At 38.4% G+C, this 17,404-nt stretch overlaps 1 protein-coding gene across 1 annotated transcript in view; it reads right to left on the reverse strand.

The window, feature by feature from the left end:
- Nucleotides 1-13,828: 13,828 nt before the first annotated feature.
- ERC2 (ELKS/RAB6-interacting/CAST family member 2) overlaps nt 13,829-17,404 on the reverse strand; it is a gene marked incomplete at both ends in the record, with an annotated part of 442,749 nt that continues 439,173 nt past the window's right edge. The window contains one exon of the mRNA XM_082322574.1: nt 13,829-13,909. Coding sequence (XP_082178700.1) covers nt 13,829-13,909 — 81 coding nt within the window. The remainder of the gene's footprint in view (nt 13,910-17,404) is intronic.

The raw sequence follows: 17,404 nt of genomic DNA on the forward strand, positions 1-17,404 counted from the left end.
AAACCTGAAATTACTAGAAGTCTAACAGTGGTATATAGAAAATGCCTCCATGACCCTGCTCTTAAAGAATCGGAGTGTCCCAGAGCAATAATTGTCTGGAAGAACAGCAGGCTGCTTTGCTCTTCGCATACACGTACACAGCATCGTTCACTGATACAGCTTTTCATACTCCTTAGACACTGTTATTAGACAAATTCAGATTGCAGCTACCATTTAAACCTTGATTTTACAGTCAGGTCATGATGAGTAAAATCTTGTGTAGAAGATGCAAGGCTTCAGTGATCAGAGAAATTCCTATGGGGTGCATATGCAGAAAATGCACTCTTTAAGTTCTCTGTAGGAATAGTAAATCTCTCAACACAGGGATAAGGGGAGGTGCTGAAGTCCTGACTTCCATAAATAAGAGAAAGCACAAACAGAAAAAGAGAGCTAGATAAATAAATAAATAAATACCATCGACACCAGCTAGAAAAAGAAGAAATTAAACACTAGGAAATCTGAATGTCCCACACAAATCAATACAGGGAAAGCTCTGGATTAGGCTTCTAGAAACCATGATTCAATAAGCCAACACTTGTCACCCTGGCAGCAGGCATGACAGCGTTCCCTGTCCAGCGCTGTCCATTAGGGAAATAAATTTACCAGGTTACCAAATCAGTGTGAAAAACGCTGCTAAGTAGTTCTAGTGGAGATATTTTTTCCCCTATTTATCATTTATATTAAAATAATGCCCAAAGGCTGTAAACAGGATTGGAACTTAGAAATGATTTTAGACAGCTCTTTGCACAGTGTTGTCTAAACTTGCTTAATAGGTATGTATACATAAAATGAACATGTGTGTATACACACACCCAAATACAAATCATCCTTGCTTAGTACACATACAAACATATAGACCTTATTTACATACTCAAAACTATTCTTTTACACTATCAGGACCATAAAAATATATATACACACACACACATACTTATAGTATATAATGCAATGACCTCCTGGTCCATAAGCGGGCTTTTTATAGAAAGCAACCTAGCGCATATTCATCTGAGATATGCTATTTTTGTAAGCAAAGTCCACAGTGCTAACAGAAATAGATGTCATGCACATTTTAGTATTGCTAATTATTTTGCTCCCCTTCTCCATTTTACAAATTCATTATCTACAAAGAAAAAAAAAAATTATACTTATTTGTTAATTATCTGATCAGCATTTTGAACTTGGGCTAAAGTAGACATCTTTTTCTGCTACTTTCTCATCTCTGCGGCACTGTAGCAAATAATTGATCAAGACTATGGTAAAAATCATTTAAGTAGGATTTTTCGTCATACTTCATGTTAAAAGACATGGAGACGTGGTTTCACAGCAGCTCTGTTACCTTGGCAAGTAAGACTGCTCTTCACCTCTGCCCAGAATTACAGAGTACTATGTTACGCTGCGGCTGTCAAATTCACAGGTATTAGCCTAGACGCACAACTTGCTCTGTAGATCACTTTGCACCTCGTGACAACTTAAGTTTTATATCTGTGTCTGCAATCTGAATGGGAGGGAAGGCAGAAAGATAAACCTATAATATATCTTAGCTTTGTGTTGAGACCTCTGTTAATTAGGTCTTCCTTAATCACCATCTCTTTAATTGGCATTTTTCTAATATTTTTTCTAATAGGAAGAGACGCCCAATATTTAGGTGTCTGAAGCTGCATCAAAAGGCCTCTGGTAACGGCACAGCCCTGTTCCAGCAGGACAGTGTGCTGTCAATAGAATGGCTTCTTGTTTTAAAAACAAAGGCCAGGCAATGAAGAACTTACAGCGTCAGAAGTGCAAAAACTTCAGGGGAAGAGAAGCAGGAAAAGCGTGACAGGCTGTTTCTAAAAAGATGAATGTTCCCCAGCTAAGTGGACATACTGCCATCAGAACAGGAAGACAGAAGGAAAAAAGAGGACCGTACCATTGGAAAAACCCAGAGAGCACATTGCTCTGAAACATGCCAATGAAAGCAAAGAAAGGAACAGCACAGAAGCATTTTTCTCTATCTATCTGTAATTTTCACATGTATTTTATAAGTAAAGGGCATATCCCTCTGTGCAGACTATGAGGCTAGGATTATAATAGTCATATCGTACATGTGGCATTCTTAACTAGACTGCCGCAAGGGAGCAGATCTGGAGACAGAATGCATAGATACATGAGATACCGGGGGGATTCAAAGCTAGATGTAATGTCGTGTCTGACATACCAGAAAGAGGCCAGCTGTAGTAGACAGGGCCTGGAAGCTTTTTATTTCAATGGAGCCGAGGAGGACACGAATGTACAGTGCTGTGTAGCACCTTCCCAGCAGCTGATGAGAATGGTTTGGGCAAGACACAAACTCTTGTTCTTCCATAGGTTCCCGGACAGAATATTCCCAGATATTAAAAAATACCTGCACGCATTCTTTTTCTGTCTTGAGATGTATACTGTAGGGTTTTTGGAGATGCAATACACTTCAGGCTTCCACGAGCCTTCTGTAGGGTTTTTGTTTTGGGGACTCTTGGATGTACAAGGACGAGGAAAATAAATGTAAAACACCTCAAGATCTGTTTCCTCCTTTCTGTATCTGGTTCTTTTGGAAGTTTTTTTCTAGTCCTTTAATATTTGCCTCATGCTCCTTTTTCATCCTGAAGAACCGTATCTACTGGAAGAACTTACTTGCTAATATTCTCAAGCATTATTTAAAAAAAGCCCTACAGAATTCAAAACAATAAGCTTCTACTAGGTACTAATGCATTTATTTATGCATTCCTTCGTTCCTTTCAAGCAAAATCTGATTTGGCCCTACATCCGTGTGCCTCTTAAAGATAAACAGGGCATTATTAAAAAAAAAAAAAAAAAGGCGCTGCTGTTTAGGCATAAGCCAAGTGAAGCTTGGCGAATGTGACAGCAGTTCTTATTTACACACAATTAGATCAAGGCTGGATTTGCGCTCTACAGTTTTAAGGGTCTGCTGACAAGATGAGTTAAATCGAGGCTGTTAATTGTTTAGGTGAGATGAGAAACATCCAGCTTTTTGATTCTATTTAATGCTGAATGACATTAACTTACTGTCTTTGATTGCTGTACCTTTGTTATGCAAGACAAACATTTTTAGATATTTATACTGAGAATGTGTTTTAAACAAGTTTACCTAGCACTACATTTCTATTTATCAACAAAATACTGGTGATTAGAAGCTCATGATGTAGCCAGCAGAACTGTTTGTCTGAAAATCTACACGTCTGTTGAGTAGAGAAAGAGAGAACAAGGGCAGGAAGGAACAGTGTTTGGTTATCTACAACTGGATATATTTAAACTAAGGGGTTGTTTAACAGCATCTCAGGCTTTGATTTATTTTACATTGAAGGGATTCTGTCCCACATCAAAGATGTCTGCTAAAGGAAAAAAAAAAAAGATGCCTTTCTGAAAAAAAAAACCACCTTTGGCTGAACAAATAATTTTCAATGTAGGAGCAGGTGATGGTAAGATATCTCCCAAGGGCAGAGTATTTAGACTTACATGGAACCAAACAACTCTGTTACGATGAAAGCCGGACATTCCTCAGTGCTGGGATCTAACGAAAATATCAATGTTTTCCTAAGTTTTGAAAGTGACAATTTAACAGTTTTACAAGAGCCGTTCAACATTTATCATCACTTTCTGCAATTTACATTTAGACAAGCAAAAAAGTTACATAAAGCAAACAATTCTTGCATATAGTAAAAAAAAAAAAAAAAGAAAAAAAAAAGGCACAAACTTAAGATGAATGTACATTTAAGAATGATGCCTCTTTGCAATAAACTGTCAGCAATAATGGGTTCCCATAAACAGGAAAGGGTATTATAAAAAGTGGCACAGATTATCATCATCTCTGATGACAGAAAATACGTACTTTCTTTTTCTCTGACTATGCTCAGCGCAAAGTCCATCAGGTTGAGCCCTTGCACGGACCAAACACCAGGAAATTGTAAGGTCAGAACAGAGCAGTGGAAATAACTGTAACACAACTGGTACAGAGCTGCTGCGCCGGCGGCGAAGAGCAGGAAAGGGCTGAAGGGGCAGGAGACAGGCGACGTAACCGGGGAACGGGGGGGTTACGTTTGGGAGAGTTTGAAGAGCTTGCAGGTTACTAATGAGGAAAAGAGGAAAGAAGGGAAAAGAGGCTGGAAATAGGCTTGAAAATAAATCAAATGAAGCTGAGAGCCTGGGAGGAATATTGCAGCTGGAAAAGGTTGTAGAGGGAAAGGAGAGCACAGCAGAAAGACCACATAAGAGAATGACGAGCCACTGGAGGCTGTAAGAAAGGAGGCATTGAAATGCTGGAGGAAAAATGTTAAAAGAGCAAATCTGGCCAAATAAGGATAAGGTGCTTCCTTGAATTAGGTAGCCAAAGCCGAGTATGAGGCACATCTATACAAATGCTGAGACATTACTAACTGGAATATTGCAACATTTGTCACTTAGATGATTTCTATTAATGACATGAGGCACATTGTCTTTGGCAGGAGTGGTGGGCAGAAGACAAGCTCTAGGTGCTCAAGAAGACAGCTGGAAGACAAATGTGGGGCGATACCACCGTTCAGGATTTCTGAGATGGCAAGAATGAAGAAATGATGAAAGGGACAATACAAACGGATACTCTTGTTTGTCCTACAATGCCTAGAACAGGAAGCTTCTATACTTTAGAACTATGTCTTACAAATCTTACAGGTACTAAACGACATGAAAATTAGTTAAAACAGATAGCAACAGTTTTAGGAACACATGCTAACTTTTAAATATGCCTTTGACTGCCTACACAAACCATTGCTGTAAGAGAAATTGCACATATCTCTTTTACAGAACACCATTTCCAGAAATGAAGCTTGCTCTCATTGAAACACATATAAATATTTGTGTTCAGATGATGAATTCATTTACTTGTTCTAACCAATCATTATTTTAGGTTCTGCATCTATAAGAGAAACAAATTTGCAGAGAGGTTTATCACTACACCACTTCATTAGCACACAGAAAACTGACACCGTTGGGAATGCACCACTGTGCCTTATGCAACAAAAGCCTGTTTATGAGTGATGACTCTATACACAATATGCCTTGGGGATTGTTCCTGTTCCAATCAAATACTTTTGCAAATTTGTTGGCCAGAAACTGATTAAGTATTTACCTGCAATAGTTAGGTAAAAGAATGATACTATCAGGTAATATATATTTTCCTATGTAATTTGGATGTTTGATTCACTCAGCAGCCAGCTTCCGAAGGTTCCACAAAAAAGTTACATCACATAGCTTAAATATTTGTCCGCAAATAACTCTGGTTAAATAACTCTGCAACATCTGGTTTCCTTTTCTGTTTGCTATTTAAGTGCTTTTTCTGAGTATAATTAATCCTTCTAAAATGGGAATAAAGCAAGTTATTGTCTTCTGGAAACTAATGAAGTATATTACAGCTACAGACAAAAGGACTGTACTTCATTCTGCACAGCAGAGTTCAGATGCCCACAAAGAGGAGAAGAGCTTATGCTCCTATGAAAATGGTGCGGGGAGCTGAGAGGCCTGGAGTCACTGCACGGATTTAGTCCAAGGAAGTACGGAGTCACCCCCAGCCCAGGTGGGCGGTTTCTGAAGAAGGACAGTGCGAAGAGACGGGAAATAAAAGCACAGGGAGAAATGACAGGACACTTCCCTGCAGTCTTGATTTTCCATGTCGAGGGCTCTGTGCCAACACAGACTGAATTTGTGAGCTGGTACAGATAATCAACGTGGGGAAAAACCCCCGATGTGCCAATGGTGCTTCTATGGGAGCTGCGGTAACATACACAAGGATTTGCATTTTCATTACAGAATTGATCTAGAACCAAAGAAAGGTTCCGTCCTCCCTGTATCTGTCGGCACGCCCAGGAGAACAAAGCCGCGCTCTTAAGAAATCACCTTTGAATTCAGGATTCATTACTGTAACACTTCAACCGGCAGAGCTTGAAAGGGTAGCTCCGGACCCAGCTGTTTAAAAACACTACACCAAAAACCTCTTTATTATGTCTAATTACAGAGGGCAAAACTAACATATCCCAGTCTTTCTTTTATAAATCAGTAAAGCTTTTGCCACTGATTTCCATGAACACAGGTTTATCATTAAAAAGTCAACAATGACCACTGAACCTTGTTGAAAATACTGCTCCAGCCTCCTGTTCTCCACAAGAATGGAGATTAAACCATTTTATGTTCTCTCACACCTTCTTTTTCTATTTGATAGAAAGACAAAAGAAAAATGAGAAGCAATGCTAAACTTAACTAAAGCAGGCTTTACCACTGGTCCAGTTCAGGCACTTCAGGCACAGAAAAATCAAATATAGGGTGGATTTTTGTCTCCCATTTAAAATTAATTCTGCGACCTCAGCAAATTCAACAAAGGAGATTCATATTGATCAGTTAATTACGTCTCTATAATGCATAATAGGATATTACCTACTTTCCATTTCTGTTTTGAGGTTTGGTCTGTGTTTGGTCTTGCTTTGTAAACACGAAGTGCTATACCTGTAACTGTCTTTGTTTATAGAAGACACCTTTTATAATCAAATCTGATTTTATGTTTCCACAATAGAAGAAGGATCCAGACGTTACTGAAGGGGCTGGTCTGACCCATTAGCTACCGACACAAGCTACAGTTTGAACCACAGACTCCAAAACATAACCAAGAGCGTGTCTCTCTTCAAGACAGCCTCAGCAGAACTGTGCCTCAGGACTGACCTTCAGTATCCCTCGGCACGTCAGACTGGACAATATATATGGAAGGAGAGTGAGGAATGTACATAGGAGAGCCACAGTCCTACCACTGTAAAGCACAAATGCCCACTATTCATTGTATTCAGTTTAATAAAACTTCATTTTTACAACTCTCTTAATTGTATCTTAAGAACAGGATCTAGACCTGCTGCATACCTAGACATGTATTGAACTTTAATTGCATGGATCAAATTAAAACCATGAATTTGCATGACCAGTTTCAACTGGCAATAAAGCCAAAATTAATTAAGTACTCTAGGTATACCACATTGCACCGCTTCCAAAAATCTGTTTGCTAAAGGAAATCTTCCTGGAGAAAATGCCAATTGTGTACTTTTCAATGCGCTTCATATTTCTGCATTTTTTCTGCATCAATTTGTTATGGCACTATCTTTCAGATTATCCCTGCTTTTATTTTGTTTGATGTTTGTCTTTAAGCAGAGTCATGAATGTATTTCCATTTCATGCTATTCCCAGTTAGGAATAAAATGACAGTACTTCCAAGACAGAAAGTTAGCAGGGAATCTGTTCTGCATTTGTAGGCAGGAGTGAGGCACTCTGAATGGAGAAGAAGAATTAAATTAGCCCCAGATAGAGGGGCTGAATACTAGCCATGTGTTTCTGAAGTGAGTATCCGCAAACCCTTTCCTATAGATCCTTTATAGTCTGAACTTTATACATATAAGAATATAGGTATAATCTGGTAAAAAGTTTGCTGCCCTAGCAAGCACAAGTCTATCCAATTTTTAGGCAAAACACTTCGTTTTTTTCTCTTCCAAAGGGACCACTGGTCTTTGAATAAAATATTTTTACCTTCCCCCACAGCCACCAGTTTAGAATGAAAGCATATTCCATGTTTAAGATTCTATATTTACTTAGTTTAAATATTTATGGGTGAGATGTATATACAATATTGAATAAAACAGAAACCAGATTCATTCCTTAATGAGTGAGAAAGAATAGACTTCGTATGGGGCAAAAAGTAGTGTTAGAAATTGTCATTACTTCTTTAAAGTCAGCAACCACAAGAAACGTTAAGTCTTCTCAACTACTGTACAGAATAACAAAACCAAAAGGAAGTGTTATTGGTTTTTCTTCTATATTATCAGATTTTTATGACAAAGGTTAGAATGTTCAAAAATGTGTTTAAATTTATTCAGCTGTTCTCATAGTTTCATGTTTCACTGGGTTGCTCCACTGCATTCTGTTCCCATATGACTGGATTAAAGCTATCTAACAGGCTGGTTAAGTTATTAGTCCAGCATCTGAATACTTGTTCAGAACCTTCTTCATCAACTATTGACAAGCTGCAGAAGTCATATTGAAATCTTTTTTTTTTTTTTTTAAACAGGCCATCGATGGTATTTGTCAGATCAACACTTCCAAAGACTGCTCTTCCTCCAAAGACACTGATGAACTAAAACTGGTGTGAAACCCAGTTGCAGGGGGACTGGACAGCTCAAGGGAGAGGTAATGGGATACAGAGACTTTAACCTTTAGGTCATCAATTTAAATTCAGCTCAAGTTGATCACGACCAACATTCCCACATGATGAATGTTTGCTAGCCTGTGTAAAGAAACAGACACAATAAATACTGGTGGACGCATTACCAAGGTAACTGATCCCCTTCGGTAATCTCAGAAGAATACCTACCCACTGACAGGGCACAAACCAGTCCTGATTCCCGTAGCTTCATGGAATCCATCATCGACCGCATATTCCAAAACAATGTCCCCACCACAATCAAATCACTTAGGACAGGTTTTGTCAATTTTTTTTTTCAGTAGGTGCACATTTCAACTAGACGCATCTTCAACAGTGATCACCACTGAGTTCACCTTGTCATAAATAAAGTGTAAGGTGCAAAAACAGAGACAGAAAACTATACTGAAAAATACCATGAAATTCATTGCTGTTATATCCCAAGTACTACTGCTAGGCAGATTTGGTTGAACTGTTAAAAGTGTGGATATAGGAAAAACAGAAAAACCTGAGATAGCTGACAGGAATAACCAGAGGCATGGAAAGACAGCTCTATATGGAGTCTGAGATTGAGATTTAGTTTAGAGTCCAGATTAATAAATGTTGCCTGCTATGAATAATGATTATTACAGGCATTTCTTCAGAGCCTGGGGGTTATAAATAAAGCTAGGCACAAAGGTTCTTTCCTAGCCTATAAGAATTCTGGAGATTTCAGAAAGGTCTTGTTAGTATTAGGACAAATCCTTTCACAATTTCCACAAAAGCAGAGATACCCAACCTATTACGGACAATAGTCCAGCAGTAATGACAGTTCCCTTGGATGCATTAGATATTCAGCTGGGTTTAAGTCTCTATTCAGCTGGATTCAGAAAAGGAAATTCAACCAAAGTTGCATGTCTTAAAGGATAATGCCCTAACGATTAGGCTCTGGGTATTGTAATGCAGATTTCTCTCAAGGTTTCTTGTTGAGCAGTTCCATTTTCAATAAATTAGTTATTTGCTATTTGAAATTAAAGCTTCCTAAAGCAAGTTTCTATAAACTACCCTTGATACGAGAGAGGTTTCAGGTTCGACAAAACAACAATTCCTATCAAAAACTCTGTTAACTTGTAAAATTCCCTAGCAGCTTTGCTATTTCCAAGAGCAAATGCAAATAAGTTTCAGACATTTGTGAACAGTCTTTTTTTCCTTTGTGGCAACACTAAAGAGCGGACAGTGAGATCGGGCCATGAAATCTTTTCCTGTTCAAGGTATCAAGTGATTTAAGGCTGGGGAATCATTGCTACTAATCATCCATCAACAAACCTCTCATATAAAATAAAAATAATAAAATATGCTATAAAATGAAAACCGTTTTCATTTAAAATTGCTCAAGGGAAAACACAACAGCATTCATATTACTTTTTTTTTTTTTTGCTAAGTGACAATGCAGTTGACAATTTTTATACCTGGGAGGATAAGGCCTTTAATCTGAGCTTTAACTAACATATGAGTCATCTTTACTGTGATTTCTTTTTATCCTTCCTACAGATAATCTTGAAAATATGCTGTTCCCAAATCATATACTAATTTTGATGTGATTTTAACCATAAGTCTGTTTTTAATTTCTATAGCTTGTCTTACATTTGACTGTTACCTGACTCTATTAAGATGCTTATTGATCACAACTTTTAATTATTATAACTGCCTTATGCAGGGCTTCCTAAAGCACACTGATTCAAATCAAATGGAATCATGTAATATAGTTTATCCATCGTTATACAAAAATCATTCATTTTTGAAGACCTCTACTCACCTCCAAAGTTTACCACTCTATCAAGTCATGGCTTTTAAAAATTTTCCCTTCTGTAAAAATCATAGAATCATAGAATACCAGGTTGGAAGGGACCTCAAAGATCAGCTGGTCCAGCCTTTCTAGGCAAGAGCACAGTCATGTTTGTTTTCTCTGCTCTCCTACTCAATTTTCCAATTCCAGTTTTCTTTCAGTCCTCTCTATCCTTCTCTGTCATTATGTGGGTTATTACAGTGGTTTTTTAGCAATTTATCCCAAATTCGTAACACTGGTATCTAAGCACCCATTGATTTCCCCTTTTCACATACTAACGAGCACCCATTTCTCTAGAGCAATCAAGTCAACGCTGTGCTAAGCGGTGCCCTACCCCAGTAGGTCCCCATGCACACAAAATCATTAACATGACGTTGACTTACAAGCTTTATCAATTTCACTTCTGTTCACTGTGCAAGGAGAGAGAGCGTTAAATTGTGCAAATGGTAGCCTTTCTATAGCCAGGTGATGAGACAGTGAAAGTCCGGTGTGGGGAAACATAAATGCCGCCAAATGAACTGCACATAAATCTACTCAGTCAATAACCAGGATACGGACTGCACCCTTCCTGCTTGTGCTGAGTGCTATCCTACGGGATGAAAAGCTCCACTGAAAGGAAAACAGACACGAGTGAGGCAGAAAGAGACTGGTCTTTAAAACCACCAGCCTGTCATGAATATAAGTTTCTATTCCCACCCCCCCCCCCCAATTTACCATATTACAAAGCAGCATAGTTCACAATATAACACATTTGGATACCAAACTAGGCAACACATCTACTGTCAGAAAAGAAATGTGTAACGAATCGCATTATTTCTCCAGTGTTTTAAACAGGTAGAAACAACAATAAAAGAACTGCCAAGGAAGTCCACAGTTCTAATTTTATACTGTCTATAGCTCTTCAGACTAAAAATAGTTCACGGATATCATTTTCAAAATTAGCATTTCTATCAAAAGAAAACCAGACTCATCCTAGCTGATCTTAGATGTTGACTTACCAGAGTAATTCCACTGAGGCAGAGAAATGCATTTGCATGAATATGGACCTGCACTGCAGGACTTAATAAAAACATACTTATTGGAAAAAAAAAAAAAAATGATAGCCTAGGAATTCAGTCAGAAATTTTAACAAACATTTGTTTTGTAACTGCAATGCAGTTACATTAGTTGACTATTCCTGAGTTCAGCTCTCAGACACACTGCTCTACAGAACTGCCTGGAAAGCATGAACACATTTAAAGCAATTTCACTTTTTAGAGCTTTAAAATGCGCTGTGTTTTTCTGTGGTTCATAACTGTCAATGCACTTTTGAACCACAAATTCTTCCTATCATCTTGTTTAATTATAACACATTCTTTTAAAGTTAACTTACATTTGAAAAACAGGTTCATAAAAATCCCTCAGTTCTACATTCAAAGGAGCTGTTAAATTAAAATAAACTAATCACAGGCCTGAAGATATGGGAATTCAAAACGGGACACGAGCAGAGTTCAGGCACCTCCAGCCAAAACGGTGACCCTGAGGGCCCCGGTCGCACCCTGGAGACGTCTCTTCTCTGAAGACAACGCCGTTCTCTGCGCAAGGCAGGCCAGCCGCCGGAGCTGCACCTCTGCCTGGCCGGAGTTCACCTGCCCGGCCAGCACCCAACGCCTCACTGCACAGCTCATGTCCAAGCCTGACCGGGATCTCGAAATGAAGCCCACCCCTGCAGAGACGGTCTGAGGAGTCTGACCGACACGCGTTCTCAGAGCCAGCCCAATAAACACCAACTAGGTGGGTTCCCTACAGAATTCTTCAGGTGCCATTTCTTTCTAAAATGGTACATGAACAGCAGTCATTCCTAGCCTAGCAGCAGGACCACTCATCCCAGAAGCAAAATCCCCGGGTTCAACTCCTCCTGCACCCTAGGACTCAAAGCAATGTCTTTAGCCGAATGTTCTCATCAACAGGCTACAGGCTGCATTAAATGCTGGGACGAGGGCAGGGATATATTAGAGCTCTCCTGTTGAAGCTGTAGCGTTGTACAGAAAATAATTCAGGATTCATTGGGCCAGAGAAAGAACACAAGAGGGAGCAAGAGTCTGTAGCCTAGTGATTTGGGCACTCTGCTGGGAAAAGGAGCCCTGGGTTCCTGGCCTTTGCTCCATAGAAGGTTCATGCAATTTATCTAACAGCCTTTCCATAATGTAGGGCCTAGCGTGAATCTGGCTACGTTCTCCTTCGTGATCCAGGTTTATAAATAACATTTTGTGTAATCGCATTTATCAATTTGAATTTCGCAAACATCAATGTCTTTTGTATGCTTTTAATGCTAAATTTTAAACAGAAAACATCAATAAAACTGAAACGTGTCAAAACCCTAAAGCTTATGTCATATTCATTTTGCTTTATATGTATATAAAATACAAGAACTTACTTGACAGCAGGTTAAAAATAATGTTAAAATGCAAATACGTTTATTTACCTGTGTCAGTAATGCTGCTTTGAATTACCAAGTTGAAAGTTATTTTTTCATCTCATCTTTCGCAGGATGTGGTAAGAACTTTAAGAAGTTATAACAACAGTAATAGACTTCTCATATCTTAATTCTGCTCAGTTTCAGTTTCTGATTCTCACTTAATAGTATTTTCATTTGCTGTTTCTCATTCCCTAGCACAACAGTGCAATGTCATGCAGGCGACTGTTTAAATCCAAGCAAGTTCACTCTGAAATTCCCACTCCAACAATTTCACGGACATATTTCTGTTTTTGCTAAGCATTCTTTTTATAATAGCTTCATTTTGGGCCTAAGCCCGCTTAACAGGGTCCCTTTAAATAATATTCCATGCCTCGAAACATATTACAAAAACTGTTATATCAAGGCAAGTTATGCAACAGCTCTCTATGGCTTTAGCATATTTACTCTGTCACGCCATATGTGAGACTGCAGCCTCCACAACAAAACCTTTGCACACTGAAGTCATTATCTCTGTGAAGCCTGCAACTGGCATTTAAAACTTATTGATGGCCTGGGTATTGGTGGCTCAGTAGGCAGCACTCTTGCCGGAGGCCCAGAAGGTCAGAGGTTCACATTCTGCTCAAAGAACAAGTTGGACATATTCCAGGATTGTGTGTGGGCTGTGCTAGACTCCTAAAGGGGCCGTCCGTAGGACAGTAAGTGAAACCTTGTCTGTTTTGTGGATATCAAAGTCCTCTTGGAAAGGGAAGAGGAAGAGTAAGAAGCAAGTTTAACTTGCCTGAAGCAAGTGAATGAAAATGAGCACACTTGCCGGGGACCTGGATTTAGTTGCGTGTGCTGAATACGGAATGGTACAACTACAGCGCACTGAGCAGTTTTAAAGAAGCCGTTTTGGTCTTTGTGGTAAGGGACAGGTACAGACTGCCAGGCATGCTGAGTATTAGCTAACTTCCGTAACAGCGGAATGACTTTGGATTCCGTTTCACACCATGGAACTATGAAAAATGCAGGTGCAGTTTTGGTGAGGAGTCTAAACAAAGAAGGTTTAACACTGGTAAAACTTCAGAGCGTACTATATAATGACTGAAAAAAATCTTCAGCCAAATATCCAAGTCAATACGAGCAACATATATAGAGAATAATATAAATGGAGATTCAACCTGCTCTGGTGTTAAACTTTGATACTTGAATATCCCAGATGTCTCCCTCCTCCTCTTCTTCTTTATAGACAGGTAAAGATGGATCTCTTGAAGGAACTGGGGATCACACTCTAGGCAAAGGTTGGACAGGTGATCAATGTACAGCATGAGATTTTGCCGTGGCTATGTGCCTCCAACAGTGACTGGATCATCTGGTTTAGAAAAACAATTCAAAATTGTAATATTTTCTAAAGAACTTATTTGGGGAAAAATTAGCAAAAGGGAGAACAAACGATTTTTATAACATGGAATGTATCACAGAACTTCTTCCCATAATTATATAAATCATTTTAAAGATTCATTTATTTCTTATTTAACATTTAGTCCATTAACTTTTTAATTCCTTAGAAGTCAGCCTTCAGAGGATTGTATCCCGTTTCCATTGGCAGAATGTGTTCAATAGTTACCGATGAGATATGAAGTTATTCTTAGAAGTTTCAATTTCTTTTTTGGTGTCTAACTCAACCATACAAAGCGCCAAGGCCAGGCCTGGCCCTTTATTTAAACAGGCTTTGGAGCAAGCCACTATTTATTAGCCAAATGGGATTCTACTCTGTAGTGCACTTCAGGGAGGTATTCACAGAGGTTAATGTTTGTTAACGAAGATTCATCTCCCAACACTCCCTCCATTGTCAACAGACTGAAAGAGCATTTTCTAAAGGACCATTCAGAGCACCTAAAGTGAGACTGTTTCTTCTAGCATTTAGGAACATCATCTTTTATCGACCTATTTTGTACATAGTGCCTTTTTTTTTTTTTTTTTACCATCACAGGAAAACAAATAATGCCCTCCTTCCCAGAAACATCCATTAGTATAATGGACCCTTAAGTTTAAGTTTGGTTAATCAACCTGTATTTAAGCAACAGTGTTTACACACAGTAAAAGAGATCATGAATTACATGCATCATGACATCTTTAGGCATTCACACAATTAATGTGCAAGCAATGAGCTTCTTAACCAAAACAAGTTAATGATGGCAGTATTTCTAGTTTAGAAACAGAGGAACCCATAGCATAATCCCAGTGCAAATTTGCAAAGAATTATGAGTTCATTTTGTCGCTAAAATATGAAAAGAAGCTATTTCAAGGAACGAAGGATGTCCTCTTAACCTGTGACAACAAATTTGTTTGTTTTTTTCTCTTCTCAGTAAGAAAGCAATTAGGTTTTTTCCCAATAAAAATATCCTTGTCCATATATAAACACTCCTGGTAATCATGTAATTACCTTACCCAATCAGATTAAATTGCTGTCAGTTGAGTTCCCACTGTTGATTAACTTTCGTGTACTCTAAACCTAAATGAAGTCTTTGGTAAAGTCACTTAGTCATTTACAAAGGTGTCTCTATGATTCCAAAAAGTATAACAGCAACATATTATTTGCTATAATCATCAAATATCCAAGGTCACGGAGAGATGACAGTGGACCCCTTTTTTAAAACCCAAAGAAATACAGAATTAAACTATGTTGCTTATTTTTGTGCTTCTTGCCATGACTTCTAAATGTAATAGTAACCTTTGACCTCCACACATTAAACACCATAATTATGTAATTAAAACTAATTATGCAATTTAACATACATATTTTTGTTCTACAACAGGCAGGTCAATTATCTCACTCATTGACCTTGGAAGCTTTCACAGTTTAAACAAAACAATGAGGCTTTCAATTAATTTTAAAGTACAAACAGAGAAGGAGCAGGAGAACCACAAGTCTTCACTCTAATATTGCATCGACGGATCACTTACCAATCTCTTCATTTTGTATTACATAAAACAAATCCCTTGATAAAAACTTCTAAACATCTTTCTTATATGTTTCTACCATTAGAAATGTTAACACATTTGTGAACAAATCATATACACATTACTTGCCAAATGCAAGCAAGAAAGGAGGCCATATATTAGTTTGTTCTTTGTCCCACTTCTTTTCTTCAGTACGGTTTCCTTTGCTTCCTCCTGTATTTCTCTACCTCTCTCCCTGTTTCACTTTCACCTTCTGCAGTCTTTTTCTTTCCCCTTTTTTCTTCGTTATCTTCTCTGTTCCATTGCTAGCTGTAAAACTTGACAGCAATTTCTATATTATCAAACTGCTGTAGCCGTTGCCTTTTCCAGTTTCCGCTTGCATCCCTGGCCCCGTTCGTGGGATGGCATTTCTCATCAGGTCCTGGCTGAGGGAACTCTGGGCTGCAGGAAGCTATAGCTAAAACAAACGTCGTACATGCTCTAAAAAACATCCTGAATTTTCCAGTGCAGGAAGTGTGGTACCAGTGAGAGACACTTTATGAAATTACTGAAACACATTTCACCTGGATAACAACTTTATTCTCTTCATACACTTAGGTAAGCTATATATACTGCACCGAAAATTTTAAAACTGTACAACAGAGCCTCATGCAATATTACATTGTGTCCAAGGAACTTCTTTTTTTTCATAGAGTAAAATTATCATCATAATTCAACCATGTTTTTATTTTTCGGTAAACTAAATCCCATTCACTAAACAATTCTTAAAGCAAGTATAAACCTAGGAGCTCTACATTAAAAAGGATCGCGTTCTGCTATCCTGTTTTTTCAATTGCTATCTTAGCCACAAATAGTTCCACCGAAGTTAATAGGCTTAGCTGTAGCGTAAATTGACAGACAATGTATATATAGGTATACCCATCAAGCTTTAAGTTGTTTTCTCTAAACCTTGTTTTATGTGGGGATCAGAAAATAGCTACTGGCAAAATAAATACAAATCTTTGCTAACTTCTTGGAAGTACTACAAAAATATCTACAGTGCACTTTGTGTTTTGGTGTCATTTCTAACACCATTTTTGGAGTCCTTTCAGTTCTCTGCTTTAATTAGTCCTGACTTGCACAAGCAGCTCCAAAAGATATCAGTGAACCTTTGACATAATGGAACGAGGAGCACTGAACTCTGAATGAGGAGTTCCAACGGGAAAGAAACAATTTAGATGGTAGCAGGCCTTACTGCAACATTAAACCTCAAACGGGATCTGATTCATATAAAGTAAACCAATATATTGAAATAGTGCCCCAAACTTCTGGACAATAGTTTGAAGGAAAATAATACAGTGCACATGTAGAAATTCTATCCAAGGGAACGAAGGAGATTATTCCTTATACTCTGACGTAACAAAAAGGTTCCTTCTGTTTTGAACGGAACATTAAAATTCTAATTCAGCTCATGGAGCATCCCAAACAGAGCAGCAAAAGAATGGGCGAAGGAGTCCCAATATGGTGCTATTGAAACAGAGTGGATTAGAGGAGTTGGGACAGAATCCTACAAGTGGCTAAACAGCCGCAGGAGACCAGCTTCACGAACAGCAGGATGCTGTTCTTTGCAGACGTGCGTGACATAATACAGGCAAACAACCACGATTTTCGCTGACAAGTGCATGCATTAGGAAAAGGCCTCGCTGTAGAACTTCCGTACTCAACAAGCTTCTAGGTAAATTCTGTAGACCTAATTTACACTGGACAGCATTTTGCTTTACACGAACATGTCATGTTAATCATGTAAAACAGAATCCTTTCTAACATAAAGACACTCGTTTTTTAAGACCCTAAATGCAGAAAACACAAGAGTTTACTTAATGATTCAGTAAATGGATAAAGCCAAAAGCTTTCGTAGTTTGAC

Source organism: Platalea leucorodia (assembly GCF_965183815.1).
Source record: "Platalea leucorodia genome assembly, chromosome: 9".
In the NCBI taxonomy this organism is placed as follows: Eukaryota; Metazoa; Chordata; class Aves; order Pelecaniformes; family Threskiornithidae; genus Platalea; species Platalea leucorodia.